Below are 13,549 nucleotides of genomic sequence, written 5' to 3' on the forward strand. Positions count from 1 at the left end.
CAGAAGGGTAAATTCCCAAAATCATGGAATGATGCCTTGATTGTTGTATTTAGCAAAAAGGGCAATCCCCCAGAATTTCCAGGTTCATATCGCCCCATTTCTCTCCTTAATTGCGATAGTAAATTATATTAAAAAATACTAGCTAATCGAATTTCAAAAGTTATAACTCTGTTGGTTTCTTTGGATCAACACGGATTCATTCCTAAACGAGGTACCGTGACACATATAAATAAAGTTATTACTCTGATAGATATTTCTCAGGTTGAGAAGCGCACATTAGCTCTAATATTACTTGACGCTGAGAAAGCGTTTGACCGTGTCGAATGGCGTTATTTATGGGAGGTCATGAGAAAATCAGGTTTTGGTGATAATTTTATAACAGCAATCCAGGTGCTATACTCTGCTCCAAATGCGAGAATTGCTGCAATGGGGAGGAAATCTGACGTGATCAGTATTACAAGAGGTACAAGGCAGGGGTGCCCCTGCTCCCCATTATTATTTGCATTATTTATTAATCCTTTATTAAACAGATTATCTAATAGTCCTTCAATTAAGCCATTCACAGTGCAAAATATTACACACACGGTATTCGCATATGCGGATGACGTTGCAGTTATGACGGTCAATCCTCGTGAAACATTAATAGAGATTGAACGATTGGCCTCAGAATTCGGTACAATATCAGGTTATAAACTAAACTCCGGGAAGACTCAAGTATTATGCACGGAGGAAATGCGATTTAGTGATCCCAGAGTTGTATCTGAGGGAACATATCTTGGTATAATAATTAAGACCTCTATGAATGGTATTGTGGAAGCGAACTGGACCAGCACATTCCAACACATTAAGCAGTCGTTAGAAAGATGGGGACAACTCCAATTAACAATTATAGGAAGAGGCAATATTATTAAGGTGAGTATTTTGTCAAATGTTTTTTATATTTTTCGAGCAATACCATTAGAGATTCCAGTTCAATATATACAACAGCTACAACCTAGTTGCGCAAGATTCCTATGGTCTCCTGGGAAACCCCGGAGGGCAATGAGACTGATGACTCTCCCGATTGAGAGAGGGGGTCGTGCTATTCCTGATTTCTTGCTATATTTTTATGTTTGGTCTTTACAACGAATGCGATTGTTATTAACAGGTGAATCGGTTGAGAATAAGGCAGAATCACCCTCCATATACTATTTATTGCTGGGAATTGACGCAAAACGTAGTTTACTTAAAGAGCTAGAAGGGAATTACTATAAGAGAACACGCTATAAGGTATTGGAATCAGCTTTTACAGTATGGCGAAAGGTGGCTAGAATGATTAAAATTGGGAAAGTGTCATATTATACACCATTCAGTGCAGAGAAAATTTTACCTTTTGTTTTTCAGGACAGGGCAGCGTTATAGTGGACACACCGGGGGATAGTGCAAATTGGGGATATGATTGAATTAAATGGGCCTTTGGCTACTTACGAGAGACTGACTGTAAAATACCAATTGCCCAAATCGTCTTTTTTTAAATATCTCCAATTAAGAGATTTTATTAATAGAAGACACATTAATGTTGTGATAAGCCCGGTAGTAGAGGCGATTCGCAAAGGCGAGAAAATTGGGCTTCTGTATAATTTGTTAATGGAATATAGACTTGATGATCTGCAGAAGTTTAATCTGTATTGGCAGAATCAGCTGGGGGAACCTTCTTTATCAATAGAAGATGTAATAATTATGTCTAAGGAGGCTTTCCTATCTGCCAATTTGAAGGCGCAATTTTTTAAGACTGTTTTTTGTTTATACTATACTCCAGAGCGTATGATGAAGTGGGGTTGACATTATGATGGGAAATGTTTCTGATGCAAGTCTGATAATGCGGATAGTATTCATATTTTTTTTAGCTATTGTAAATTACGTCAATTTTTGATTCACATTGAACATTTTCTATCTATGATTACACAATCTACTGTGAAAATCTCTCCAGCATTGATGCTTTTAGGTATAGGAGAAAATGTGAAGCAGGGTACCCCTCTATTTAAATTTAGATATTTGTTATTTGTGGCTAGGACTGCTGCTCGCCTTTGTATCGCTTCTGATTGGTTACAAGAAGAATCCCCTGCATTTGAATTCTGGCGCTCGAAATTGTATAATCTCTTTGAACTGGAATGGAGTCTGTACGCCCTGAAAGGGGCTAGGAAACGGCAATTGGGAATGTTAATTTGGGGAACCCTCCATGAACATTTGGAGATGTGAAAAGCTGATTAGTATGAGATATGTATATATTGTTTTTTCCTGTGCAGATGATTTGTCCCAACGGGGGAGTAATCATTTTTTTTTTTTTAAAGGGTAGTGTCGGTGGGTCATGCAGGGTAGTGTTTTAGGGTTTAGGGTAGTGGTGTGGTGTTTGTGTAGTGTAGGGTCGTGCTGGGGGTAGTGTTTTAGGGTTTAGCGTAGTGTTGTGGTGATTGTGTAGTGCAGGGTAGTAGTTTAGGGTTTAAGGTAGTGTCAGGGAGTCGTGCAGGGTAGTGTTTTAGGGTTAACGGTAGTGTTGTGGTGTTTGTGTAGTGTAGGGTAGTGTTTTAGGGTTTAAGGCAGTGTCGGGGTCATGCAGGGTAGTGTTTTAGGGTAGTGTAGTGGTGTTTTTGTTGTGTAGGGTCGTGTTGGGGTAGTGTTTTAGGATTTAGGATAGTGTTGTGGTGTTTGTGTAGTGTAGTGTTTTAGGGTTTAAGGTAGTGTCTGGGGGTCATGCAGAGTAGTGTTTTAGGGTTTAAGGTAGTGTCTGGGGGTCATGCAGGGTAGTGTTTTAGGGTAGTGTTGTGATGTTTGTGTTGTGTAGGGTCGTGCTGGGGTAGTGTTTTAGGGTTTAGGGTAGTGTTGTGGTGTTTGTGTAGTGGAGGGTACTGTTTTAGGGTTTAATGTAGTATTGGGGGTCGTGCAGGGTAGTGTTTGAAAGTAGGGACCGGACTGGGGGTCGGGGGGGTCATGCTAGGGTAGTGTTTCAGGGTTTATGGTAGTGTTTGTGTAGTGTAGGGTAGTGTTGTGGTGTTTGTGTAGTGTAGGGTCGTGCTGGGGGTAGTGTTTTAGGGTAGTGTTGAAGTGTTTGTGTAGTGCAGAGTAGTGGTTTATGGTAGTGTTGGGGGTTGTGCTGGGTAGTGTAAATGTAGCAAAAGGACTGGGTGTCGGGATGGTAATGCAGGGGTACTACATTAGGGTGTAGGTTAGGGTACTCTCACTTACCTTTAAAACTTTTACAATGAGTATACCTTTAACATGCATGCCTTTGCGTTGTAATGGCATGTGTGGTAAAGGCATTGTCGTTGTAAAAGTTTGCATTGTGATAATTTGTGGGGGTCATTGTAATTGCATAATAAAAAATGCAGGGCGATGGTATACGGTGTGTTGGTATGCGGGGCAATTGATTGTGGGATAACGTCACATATTCCATTCCACTGCATCACATTGACTAGATTATGTATAACAATCCACATATAAAAATCATTAGAGACAGCAGGTACAGTATCATTGGGGCGTCAAGGAAATATAATAGCGAAGATGTTTAATCAATATTAACATACCTTATCTCCATAATTTTGTCTCCAACTTGTATTAACAATAACAGAAAGGTCCGTCCCGCGTGTCACCTCAAATAATCAACTTAGCCTCCTCCGAACAGGCAACCAGACCCTCCACTCCACAGACACAGAACTCTCACACATATCTAAATTCATCACCAGTGCTCCTCCGAATCATATTGTTCCATCTTCATATTATTGGACCAATCTGAAACCTTTAACACTTGATCACGGTGATCTCTTCTCTAGACTCACTATTGCCCAACAGGCCTAGCAATCAAACTGCCCACCTCCTGCCTCTCCAGCCACCCTGTCAGTTATAAGGGACTCAAAGACAGAAATACCAACTCCACCTCCAGTGGGGGTTCCAGAAGGATCTGTCCTTGGTTTACTCTACTCCACCACCCTCGTGATATTATCTATCCCTCCTTGTCGATTCTAATATCACATGTATGCTGATAAAACCAAATCATTTTCTTCCGTCCCACTTTTACACCTCACCTCCAATCACACATCTCAGTCTGCCTCATAACCATCCGCCACTGGTGGTGCTTCAACCACTCATGCTTAACCCCTACGAAACTGAGGTCATATATATTCCCTCCTCGTAAGCATCTGTCTCTCTTATTGAAACTCGCTCCTTCATCCAGGAAACCTTGGGGTTCTCTTCAGCCCATCTGTGAAAATTGAAGTTTTTGTAACCAACAACGCTACCACAACATGATTTCAATTCCCAAATATATGCAATGTATACTCACACATACCATTAAACGCATACCATCTCCTCCACTAATCAATTGAACCACTGCCTAATTTCCTAAACTTTGCTACCAGAAATGACTACAATTCACCCAGGTACACTCCCACTGTAGCATACCGCCAACAAGTCAGCAGGCTAAGCGCCAATAATAGGGCCGTATACACAATAATGACACATACTAAAAGCAGCAGATCGTCTGGCTTCAAATGACCTCTCCAGCACCTTACAGCATTACCACCAACCTGGAACATAAGATCCATCCATCATATCCTCCAAGCCATGGCCAAGACACCTTGTGCTGCCTCTAAGCGCCCGTCATTCTACATGTTAGGCCCCTACGCTCAATCTTCCTACCACCATTTGTGCAAGCCCGTCTCCAAGGGTTCAAAATAGCAATGAAACGACACCTTAAGCAACTCAAAAGATTACTGCTCTTTTCTGTTGTAAATACGTTCATATTACGTCTTTGGCTTACTAAACAGAGAACTTCAATTGCCTTACACAGGCTGTTTTACACAAAGCATTGTCGAACTAGTGACACAAATAATCCACACCACGAATTGTATTTATCCAAACAATGTTAACCATCTTAACCTCAACGACCCATGTACTGTTATTGTTACTATGCTATACCTTTTTGTTTGAAAGGCTACTGACGCTAAGTACATAAATAAAATAAATAAAACCTATAGGTTACACGAGCCAGTGATTGGCAACCCCTTTAGTTTAGCTCAAGACCTTACACTTAACTCAATATTTTGACAATTTAAATATTTTAAATACATGCTTGGATACATTTCAACAATTGTCAGCAATAAGGAAAAGCTATATATAAAAATTAGCATAAAAACTTTCTACTAATTACCTGTGTATTAAGATGAAGCGTGCTGATATTGCTGCCATCTACTACAGACCACACCTGTAAAATTCCTGATGAACCTACAGTCTTTTACAAAAAAAGATTAGAAGATGTTACTGGCTTAGAATATTAGAATTCTTAAACTTTTAATTTAACAACAACCACAATGTCCATCTGGGTCCCAGAAAACGTTAAACAGCCAACACTGTAAGCAAACTTTTCAGCCATTATGCACGTTGAGAATTTGTAGCTTTTCATGCATTTAAAAGTTGAAATATTCAGCAGGATAAGGTCCTTTTTACGAAACCAAAACACCCAAACAATGCACAGAAATGGTCTAAGGAACTAAAAATAAGGAAATTTAGGTTTGCGGACTTTCACTGATCTGAAAAGGATAAATGTACCTTTACAGTGACTCGGTTAGAACTACATTAAACGTAGGTTCACCATAGCACCCAACCTCTGAGATAAACTTTCACCTGATGGCAGAATTGGAAATTAATTTTTAAAGAGGTAACTCAAAAGCTTTGGGCACGGCTATTCACACGCTCATATGCCTCATGCTACAGACTTTCAATGTCATTATGTATCTGAAGGAAGAGGAGTTAGGGGGCGGATATTAAGAATAGAAAAGAGCCTAGGAGCAGGGATTTGGCAAGCTCCATAACAGTCAGGTTGTCTTTCTCCGTCATTGCCCTCGCACAGCCACCTACGGGGATAGATACCCATGCAAGAAGAAAATAAGGTAGTCGTGAGGTGAGAGGGGAATGGACAGGGGCAACTTCAAGCAGCAAATGACCCAAGATAAATAGTTTTTGGGGATGTCTTAGTCAAAATATACCCCTCTCTTAGAGGATGCTTAAAGTGCATAGTACTGACAAAAAGTGCATGTTAGCAGGCTATCTATGACTGGAACAAGATCAGAGAAGGCAAATGTATTGTTTAGCTTGGATGTAGGGATGACACATTTAAAATAAGTCACTGGAAGAAGGAGGGTGACACATTTCTTGGTTATGGCAAAATTCTGTAGGTAAATCTTTGGGTAAAGTTGAAGAATCAGACTACCTGGATTCAAACATATGTATTGTTTATAAGCACACAATGCCTGGGGCTGATTTTGTCTTATAGCAGAAGATGGTCCAACAAGGAAACTGCTTGCTGGGAGTAGGACCACTGGTTTGATAGGCTTAAGCATGAGGTGTCACAAGATCATTTATATATTCCACTATGCTGACAGTGTTTTAATAAGCTGAAATGGCACGGCTGCATTACAATTGGAAAGGGCTCCACCTGACTGGCTCCTGTAGATGCTTGTCACTGCCAAATACATCTTACATTTGCCAGGATCCAACTATTCTGTTTCATGCTTTGGAAATTGTATCACATCAATCACTAACTATGTGGGAGGGATGTATTGTTTACTGAATACAGTGATAAAACCTTAACCATACACTCACTCGTTTACAGTTGCAGAGGAATTCCTGGCACCTACTTGAATGTTCATGTTCTCGATGAGATGCTCAAGTTAGCGAAGGCTAGTCTACTGGAAGCCGCATGCTTAGGTTGAGCGATTGTATAGAGACATGGAGCTTTTTCTCCTGATTGCTTGTCAGAAGATGAAGTATGTGATGAAGAAAAATGAGATTTACTAGATCCAGAAAGAGAATGTACAGGGGCCAGAATTGGTGGGGCAGATCTGACCTATGAGAACTATAGGTAAAATGCAGCTGTCTTTGAACTTCTGGTGAAACCTTAAATTAATATAAAAAATATATTTAAAGCGGATATTTCAGAGATTATTCAAGCTGAGTTCTAGATGTTTATTTTATTGCTGAATTGGCTTGATATTTAACACAGGACACTTACTGCCAAGGCCAGTTGGTTGTCAATTCATGATTTATGTGAAGGCATTTTTCAATCTATTTTGATAAAGATTTTTAAGTGATATTATAATTACTGATGCATGGGGCCTCAGCAAACACAGCTGATATAAATTTGACATAAACTGTTTCAATCAATCAATCAGGGGGTTTATAGAGCGTGCTAATCACCTGTGAGGGTCTCAAGGCGCTGGGGGAGGGGGGGGGCAGCTCCGGCTCAGACGAAGAGCAAGGTCTTGAGGTCCTTCCTGAAAACGTGCAGGTTCGGGGAGAGTTTGCTACTGTAAGATCTGTGCAAATGAGCAGTAGCAGTGTAGAGACTGCATGGTTTGTCTGGCTCATATGTTTATGGCCTGTCATTATAAGACCAAGTCAAAAAAGCAAAGGAGGTCTCCTTAGGAATCCAATCGGGGACAAGGAGAAATATCAAAAGGAAAGGAAGGAAGTCCCTATTTACTACAACTTGGGAGTATCATAATAATAATACCCTCTTTAGTGAACACATAAGCCCATGGATTTAAAAACCACAATATATACATATATTTTCAGTTCACTGAATTATTCACAAACACAATTTCTGATAGAGATAATTTAAAACAATTGTACAATTTATTTAATATAGAACTTATACATTCAATAACAATTTCAGTGCCTTTGCAGTACAGTGTTAAAAAATAGTTTTTCGAATTTCACATGAAGAGCAAATTAAAAACAGTAGTTATTACAAAAGATGTCAGTGTTAAAAAATAGTTTTTACGAATTTCACATGAAGAGCAAATTAAAAGCAGTAGTTGTTGCAAAAATGTCGACGCAGCGTTTCGTTTTTTATTTGTAACACCTTCATCAGGACAAAGCTCTAGTTAGAAAGAAACATACCATTAGAATCATACAGTCAGTTCCTCGTTCTTTTTTTGACAATTTTATTTTTCTGTACATGTAATATTTAACACTAGCTCTTTAAGGTACTCTATAACTATATACGAAACATGTGGTATTTTGGGGTTACATAGTGGCTAAAGAGGGTAATTTTGCTAGGACAGAAACTAAATAGTGGAGTGCATCTAAAATGCACCTTCAAGTATCTTTAAATGTCGTACTTGCATACCTTAAGTTCTAAGGGAATGGGTAGTCGCCCTCTTTAATCAATTTGAGGTAATTTTCGTACTAGTACCATTCATTATATCACTAGCTCAAGCTTAGTGTCATGAGGTTTCTGGGAATAGAAAGGGATCACATATTAGAATATAACGGGGCTCCAAATGATTGAGCAGTTAATAAATCATGGGACATGCTATTGTTACCTTCAATTCAAGATCTATTCTTGCATATAAGAGTTGAGGGAGCCACCGTTTTCTTATTGGTGCTGGGGTTATACTTCTACTCCAAATTCGAAGGAGATGAATAAAGCAGGAAAAAAGGCACAATCGTTTATAATTTAATTATCAACCTTCCTGGCTTAAGCAGCTGTTACTTTGGGGATCTAGTACTTTCACTCACCCTTTGATATGAAAAACTGTAGCAACATGTGACGAGATGCTCTTGACAACAGCGTTATAAATTGCAGTTTGTTTCAAATTTGAGTTTCATCCGTCTATCTGATGCGGAGTAATTGATTCCTCCAAATCTGTAATATAATGCACAGTTCTGAACCATATATAGTCTGCTATTGCTGTATAAGTGGTATTACAGCTAGTGGTTTATATTAGTTCGTTACCGATGGTTTCTATCAATGAGAAATCTCAGGGATTTATACTAAAAAAACACACCAGCTTTCAGTAGTTTCATTAGATATTTTTCGAAGAGAGTGTATTTTTTATTTTATCTAAGTTCACGGCTTATTTTTCGGGGTCAAATTTAATCCAAGTATTAAAAAGACTGCTACATGGACACTCCCCGCTACGTTCTTTTTAAATTCATCAGCCCCACCGTCTTCTTATACCGCTTAGGTGCTGTTAGTCCTTATGCATTACGATTTAGAATATCCTACGCATGGGTCTTTTAACTATATATAACAGCTACAAGGTACGTAGTTCTTACCAGATCAGCGTGGTACGGCCTCCCTGCTACGCTCAAGGCTCTTTTTTCGCGATATTGGCGCTGCTATTCTGGTAATTGTTTATAAGCGTACCTGGATATCCGGTCTGCTCGACATTTCCCGCCGTTTTTTTGATGTCATTTCCTGTGCGTCTTGGATCGGGAACTCCTCCAGTAGTTCCTACTCCCGCCGTATTTAGATGTCATTTCCTGTGCGTTTTGGACCGGGAATTACTCCAGTAGTTTCCAGTCTCAAAATAAAAATTACTCTATTTGTTTATGGTATAATTATCCTTATTTAGTTTTTTCATTTATGTTATATTAAACCATGTGTGGAATATCGCTGGTATTCACTAGCCATTTGGGTAAGATTACAATGGGCCAACCATGATGAGTAAACCGTAACTCTATTAAGTTACTCTATTAAATTACCAACCTTTGAGAGGGTTTTGTTACTTTAAAACTAAACCGTATTCAAGTTCCACATCGCACTCCGTATCAAGTCGTACCACTATTGTCTGAGGGTGATGCTATACACCTATTGTTACCTTTCAGACGGAATGTGGTACTAGAGGCTGTTCACATCTAGGTACCTGTATTTATTACCAACAATAAAATCTTAGTATTGGGACCGGATATGATTATGCCTATTAGTTAGTTCTGATGTACATATCCTCTATTGTTGGAAGGAGAATTAACTCGTGGCTGATAAAAGGAAACTAGTTTGTTTACAAAATACGTTCCCAATCTTCCTTGGAATTTAATCCCTTTTTGACAGTGTTGAAACGAGACATATAAAATTGTTCTTGCTTTTTCCTTTTCACCTCCATATTGCCTCCTCGGGCGTTCATATATACGGTTTCTAGCCCACACCATGAAAGTTCTTCCAGTGTGTGGTTTGCTAGTTGCCAGTGGTCCGTCAATGGAGCTCCTTTCTTTCTAGTCCGGATGGCGGATTTGTGTTCATTTACCCGCAATCTGACTTCACGGGAGGTTTCCCCTATGTACACTAGATTACAGGGGCATTTTATAAAATATATGATGTTCTTTGATCTACAATTCATGAAGGATTTTAATTTATGCTTGATGTTGTTGTGTTTCACATATTCTCCTTTTATAACCTGTTTGCAGTTGGAACAATTCCCACATGGGAAAGTTCCAGTGGGTAGTGGAGCATTATTAATACTGGTTTGTGTTATCGTATCTTCTTCCCTATAAGTGTGTTCGAGTTTATTCCTTATTGTCTGATTGCGTCTGAAGGCAACCATGGGTTTGGGGAGTTTTTCTTGGTTTTTATTTGTTACTAAGTGACAACTTCTATTTATAATATTTTTGATTTTCATACTGATGGAGCTGTAATTCGTGACAAAAATTAACTCTTATATGCAAGAATAGATCTTGAATTGAAGGGAACAATAGCATGTCCCGTGATTTATTAACTGCTCAATCATTTGGAGCCCCATTATATTCTAATATGTAATCCCTTTCTATTCCAAGAAATCTCATGACACTAAGCTTGAGCTAGTGATATAATGAATGGTACTAGTACGAAAATTGATTAAAGAGGACGACTACCCATTCCCTTAGAACTTAAGGTATGCAAGTACGACATTTAAAGATACTTGAAGGTGCATTTTAGATGCACTCCACTATTTAGTTTCTGTCCTAGCAAAATTACCCTCTTTAGCCACTATGTAACCCCAAAATACCACATGTTTCGTATATAGTTATAGAGTACCTTAAAGAGCTAGTGTTAAATATTACATGTACAGAAAAATAAAATTGTCAAAAAAAGAACGAGGAACTGACTGTATGATTCTAATGGTATGTTTCTTTCTAACTAGCGCTTTGTCCTGATGAAGGTGTAACAAATAAAAACCGAAACGCTGCGTCGACATTTTTGCAACAACTACTGCTTTTAATTTGCTCTTCATGTGAAATTCGTAAAAACTATTTTTTAACACTGACATCTTTTGTAATAACTACTGTTTTCAATTTGCTCTTCATGTGAAATTCGAAAAACTATTTTTTAACACTGTACTGCAAAGGCACTGAAATTGTTATTGAATGTATAAGTTCTATATTAAATAAATTGTACAATTGTTTTAAATTATCTCTATCAGAAATTGTGTTTGTGAATAATTCAGTGAATTGAAAATATATGTATATATTGTGGTTTTTAAATCCATGGGCTTATGTGTTCACTAAAGAGGGTATTATTATTATGATACTCCCAAGTTGTGTTAAATAGGGACTTCCTTCCTTTCCTCCTGTCATTATAAGAGTCGCCGCTTATTTTTTCACCCTGCTCCTTTTTAACAGAGCAGGTGTACTCACCGGACGCTGCGGACCTTGCTTTGACCCACAGAACGCTCGACGAGCCCCCTGCCTTCCTGCTAACCGGGACGGGACTCGGTTTCGACGCCACGCTGTTTTGCTGCCTGTTGCCGTTCCCCCCCGCCGCAAGCGCCGCAGGTCATCAGGCGCAGCCGCAGAGCGGGGGGGACGTGGTACTACAACTCCCAGGAACCCTCAGCTGTCCACGCCCCTAAACGCGCCCGGAGGCGCTTGAAAAGGGCGTCGCTCGCACTGGCAAGTGGGTTGCCAGTATTTGTACTCACCGGACGCTGCGGACCTTGCTTTGACCCACAGAACGCTCGACCAGCCCCCTGCCTTCCTGCTAATCGGGACGGGACTCGGTTTGGACGCCACGCTGTTTTGCTGCCTGTTGCCGTTCCCCCCCGGCGCAAGCGCCGCAGGTCATCAGGCACAGCCGCAGAGCGTGGGGAACGTGGTACTACAACTCCCAGGAGCCCTCATCTGGCCATGCCCCTAAACGCGCCCGGAGGCGCTTGAAAAGGGCGTTGCTCGTACCGCCATGCGCGCGGGCGGTCGCCGGGCTGAGCCCGGGCAGAGGGCGGGCCGTCTGTGGCCATCCGGGGCTGGCCGAGGCTGGGCTGGGCCACCCCCTTTCCATTTTGTAGCCTGAGGTCCGTAAACACCATTAATTTTACTAGTTTCTTTGTTCTATCTTTATTCCATTATTGCAATCAGTGTCATATATGTATTTAGTGTGTTAATATAGTGCACTCTGCTAGTGTACTATTCTCTTAAATTCATTGGATCCATTGCTCAGTAAATATGGTGAAAAACGTTAAGGACAAAACTGCTGCTAACCCTCCCCTACCTACTTTGACAGCTATAGATCGAATGCTGCAGCAGACGATTGGGGTGGTTGCTTCAGCCATTGAAAGCACTGAAAGGCGTCTTTCCCTGCCATCAGGTTCTCTTCCCCCCTTAGCTAATCCAAATATGACAACGATGACTATTAATTCCCAGGACTCCTTATTAGCCCTCCTTTGCAGCTTTGCCTAGAAGAACTAGCATAACCCCAATAATAGAGAGGTCTTGCAGGGATTCCAAGGATGTTAATGATTTACTACCTTTAACCGTAAGGCTATCCGTGACTCCCTCCCTATCTCCTTGTAACGAGATTGGTGATTCCACTCCCCCAAACGAGGATGCCCCAGACAATGAGGGACAAGATACTTTAGGAAGCCCAATCCCTACCTTAAATATTAGTGACAGCCCCTGTATTAGAACTAGAGGGCAGAAGGCTAGATCTAAACAAAAACATATTGCCAGAGAAAGGCAATCTAGCATGTTAAATAAAAACAACAAAAGGAATACTAAACTTAAAAGAATTAAAAGTATAGAACATTTAAATAGGAGCATAGGGAGTGAGAGGAATGATCACCCAGCGACAACCCCTCTTCATACTACTAATAGGGACTCAAATGATGAATCTTTTTGGGAGAGAATGGAGACTTTATTAATGAGCCTCTTTGAGCCTATAAACTTAAAAGTTAAGAACATAGAATCTAGGCTAATTAATATCGAGGGTAAACTTGATAAACAATTGACCCCAAGTGAGGTTAAATCTTTACCCCAACCAAATGCATCATGTTCCAAAACTGGCCCTTTGGCTTCTGTTAAAGTGCCAGTTTTAGCTAAAATACCAGCTAAAACACCAGCTCCAACCAAAGCATTAGCAAAGTCTAAACACCTGACTTTAAAGTCTACTGACCGGCTTAATCAAAAGGGTACAAGGGGGGACACTTTAAGTCAGGATAAAGGGTTTGTTGATTCAATCGCGGCAACCCCGAATGTGTCTTCGCTTGTAACACCACTACAAAATAGAACTGTAGGGCTTCAACATGGGGAAGGAGAAACACCGAATCTCTTTAATTTAAATCTTCCTCCAGAAGCTACACCCTACACTGTGGTTTTTACAAATGTAACCCCAATCCCTTTTAACACCACTGAAAACTGGTCAACCCTGAGAAATAAATCCCTCCATTTTTTGTCATCTAGGGTAGGACTAAAAAGTCACCTTTTCTCAGAGTTCAAAATGGCGAGACGAGCTAGATGGGTGGGTACCTCGACCAACATATTGAGG

General features: G+C 40.2%; 1 protein-coding gene across 1 annotated transcript in view; it reads right to left on the reverse strand.

Annotated features, from left to right (window-relative positions):
- CFAP43 (cilia and flagella associated protein 43) overlaps positions 1-13,549 on the reverse strand; it is a 753,224-nt gene that overhangs the window by 586,802 nt on the left and 152,873 nt on the right. Inside the window, exon 10 of the mRNA XM_078643733.1 lies at positions 5,183-5,263. Coding sequence (XP_078499859.1) covers positions 5,183-5,263 — 81 coding nt within the window. The remainder of the gene's footprint in view (positions 1-5,182; positions 5,264-13,549) is intronic.

The sequence above is a fragment of the Lissotriton helveticus genome, chromosome 5_1 (assembly GCF_964261635.1).
Source record: "Lissotriton helveticus chromosome 5_1, aLisHel1.1, whole genome shotgun sequence".
NCBI classification, from domain to species: Eukaryota; Metazoa; Chordata; class Amphibia; order Caudata; family Salamandridae; genus Lissotriton; species Lissotriton helveticus.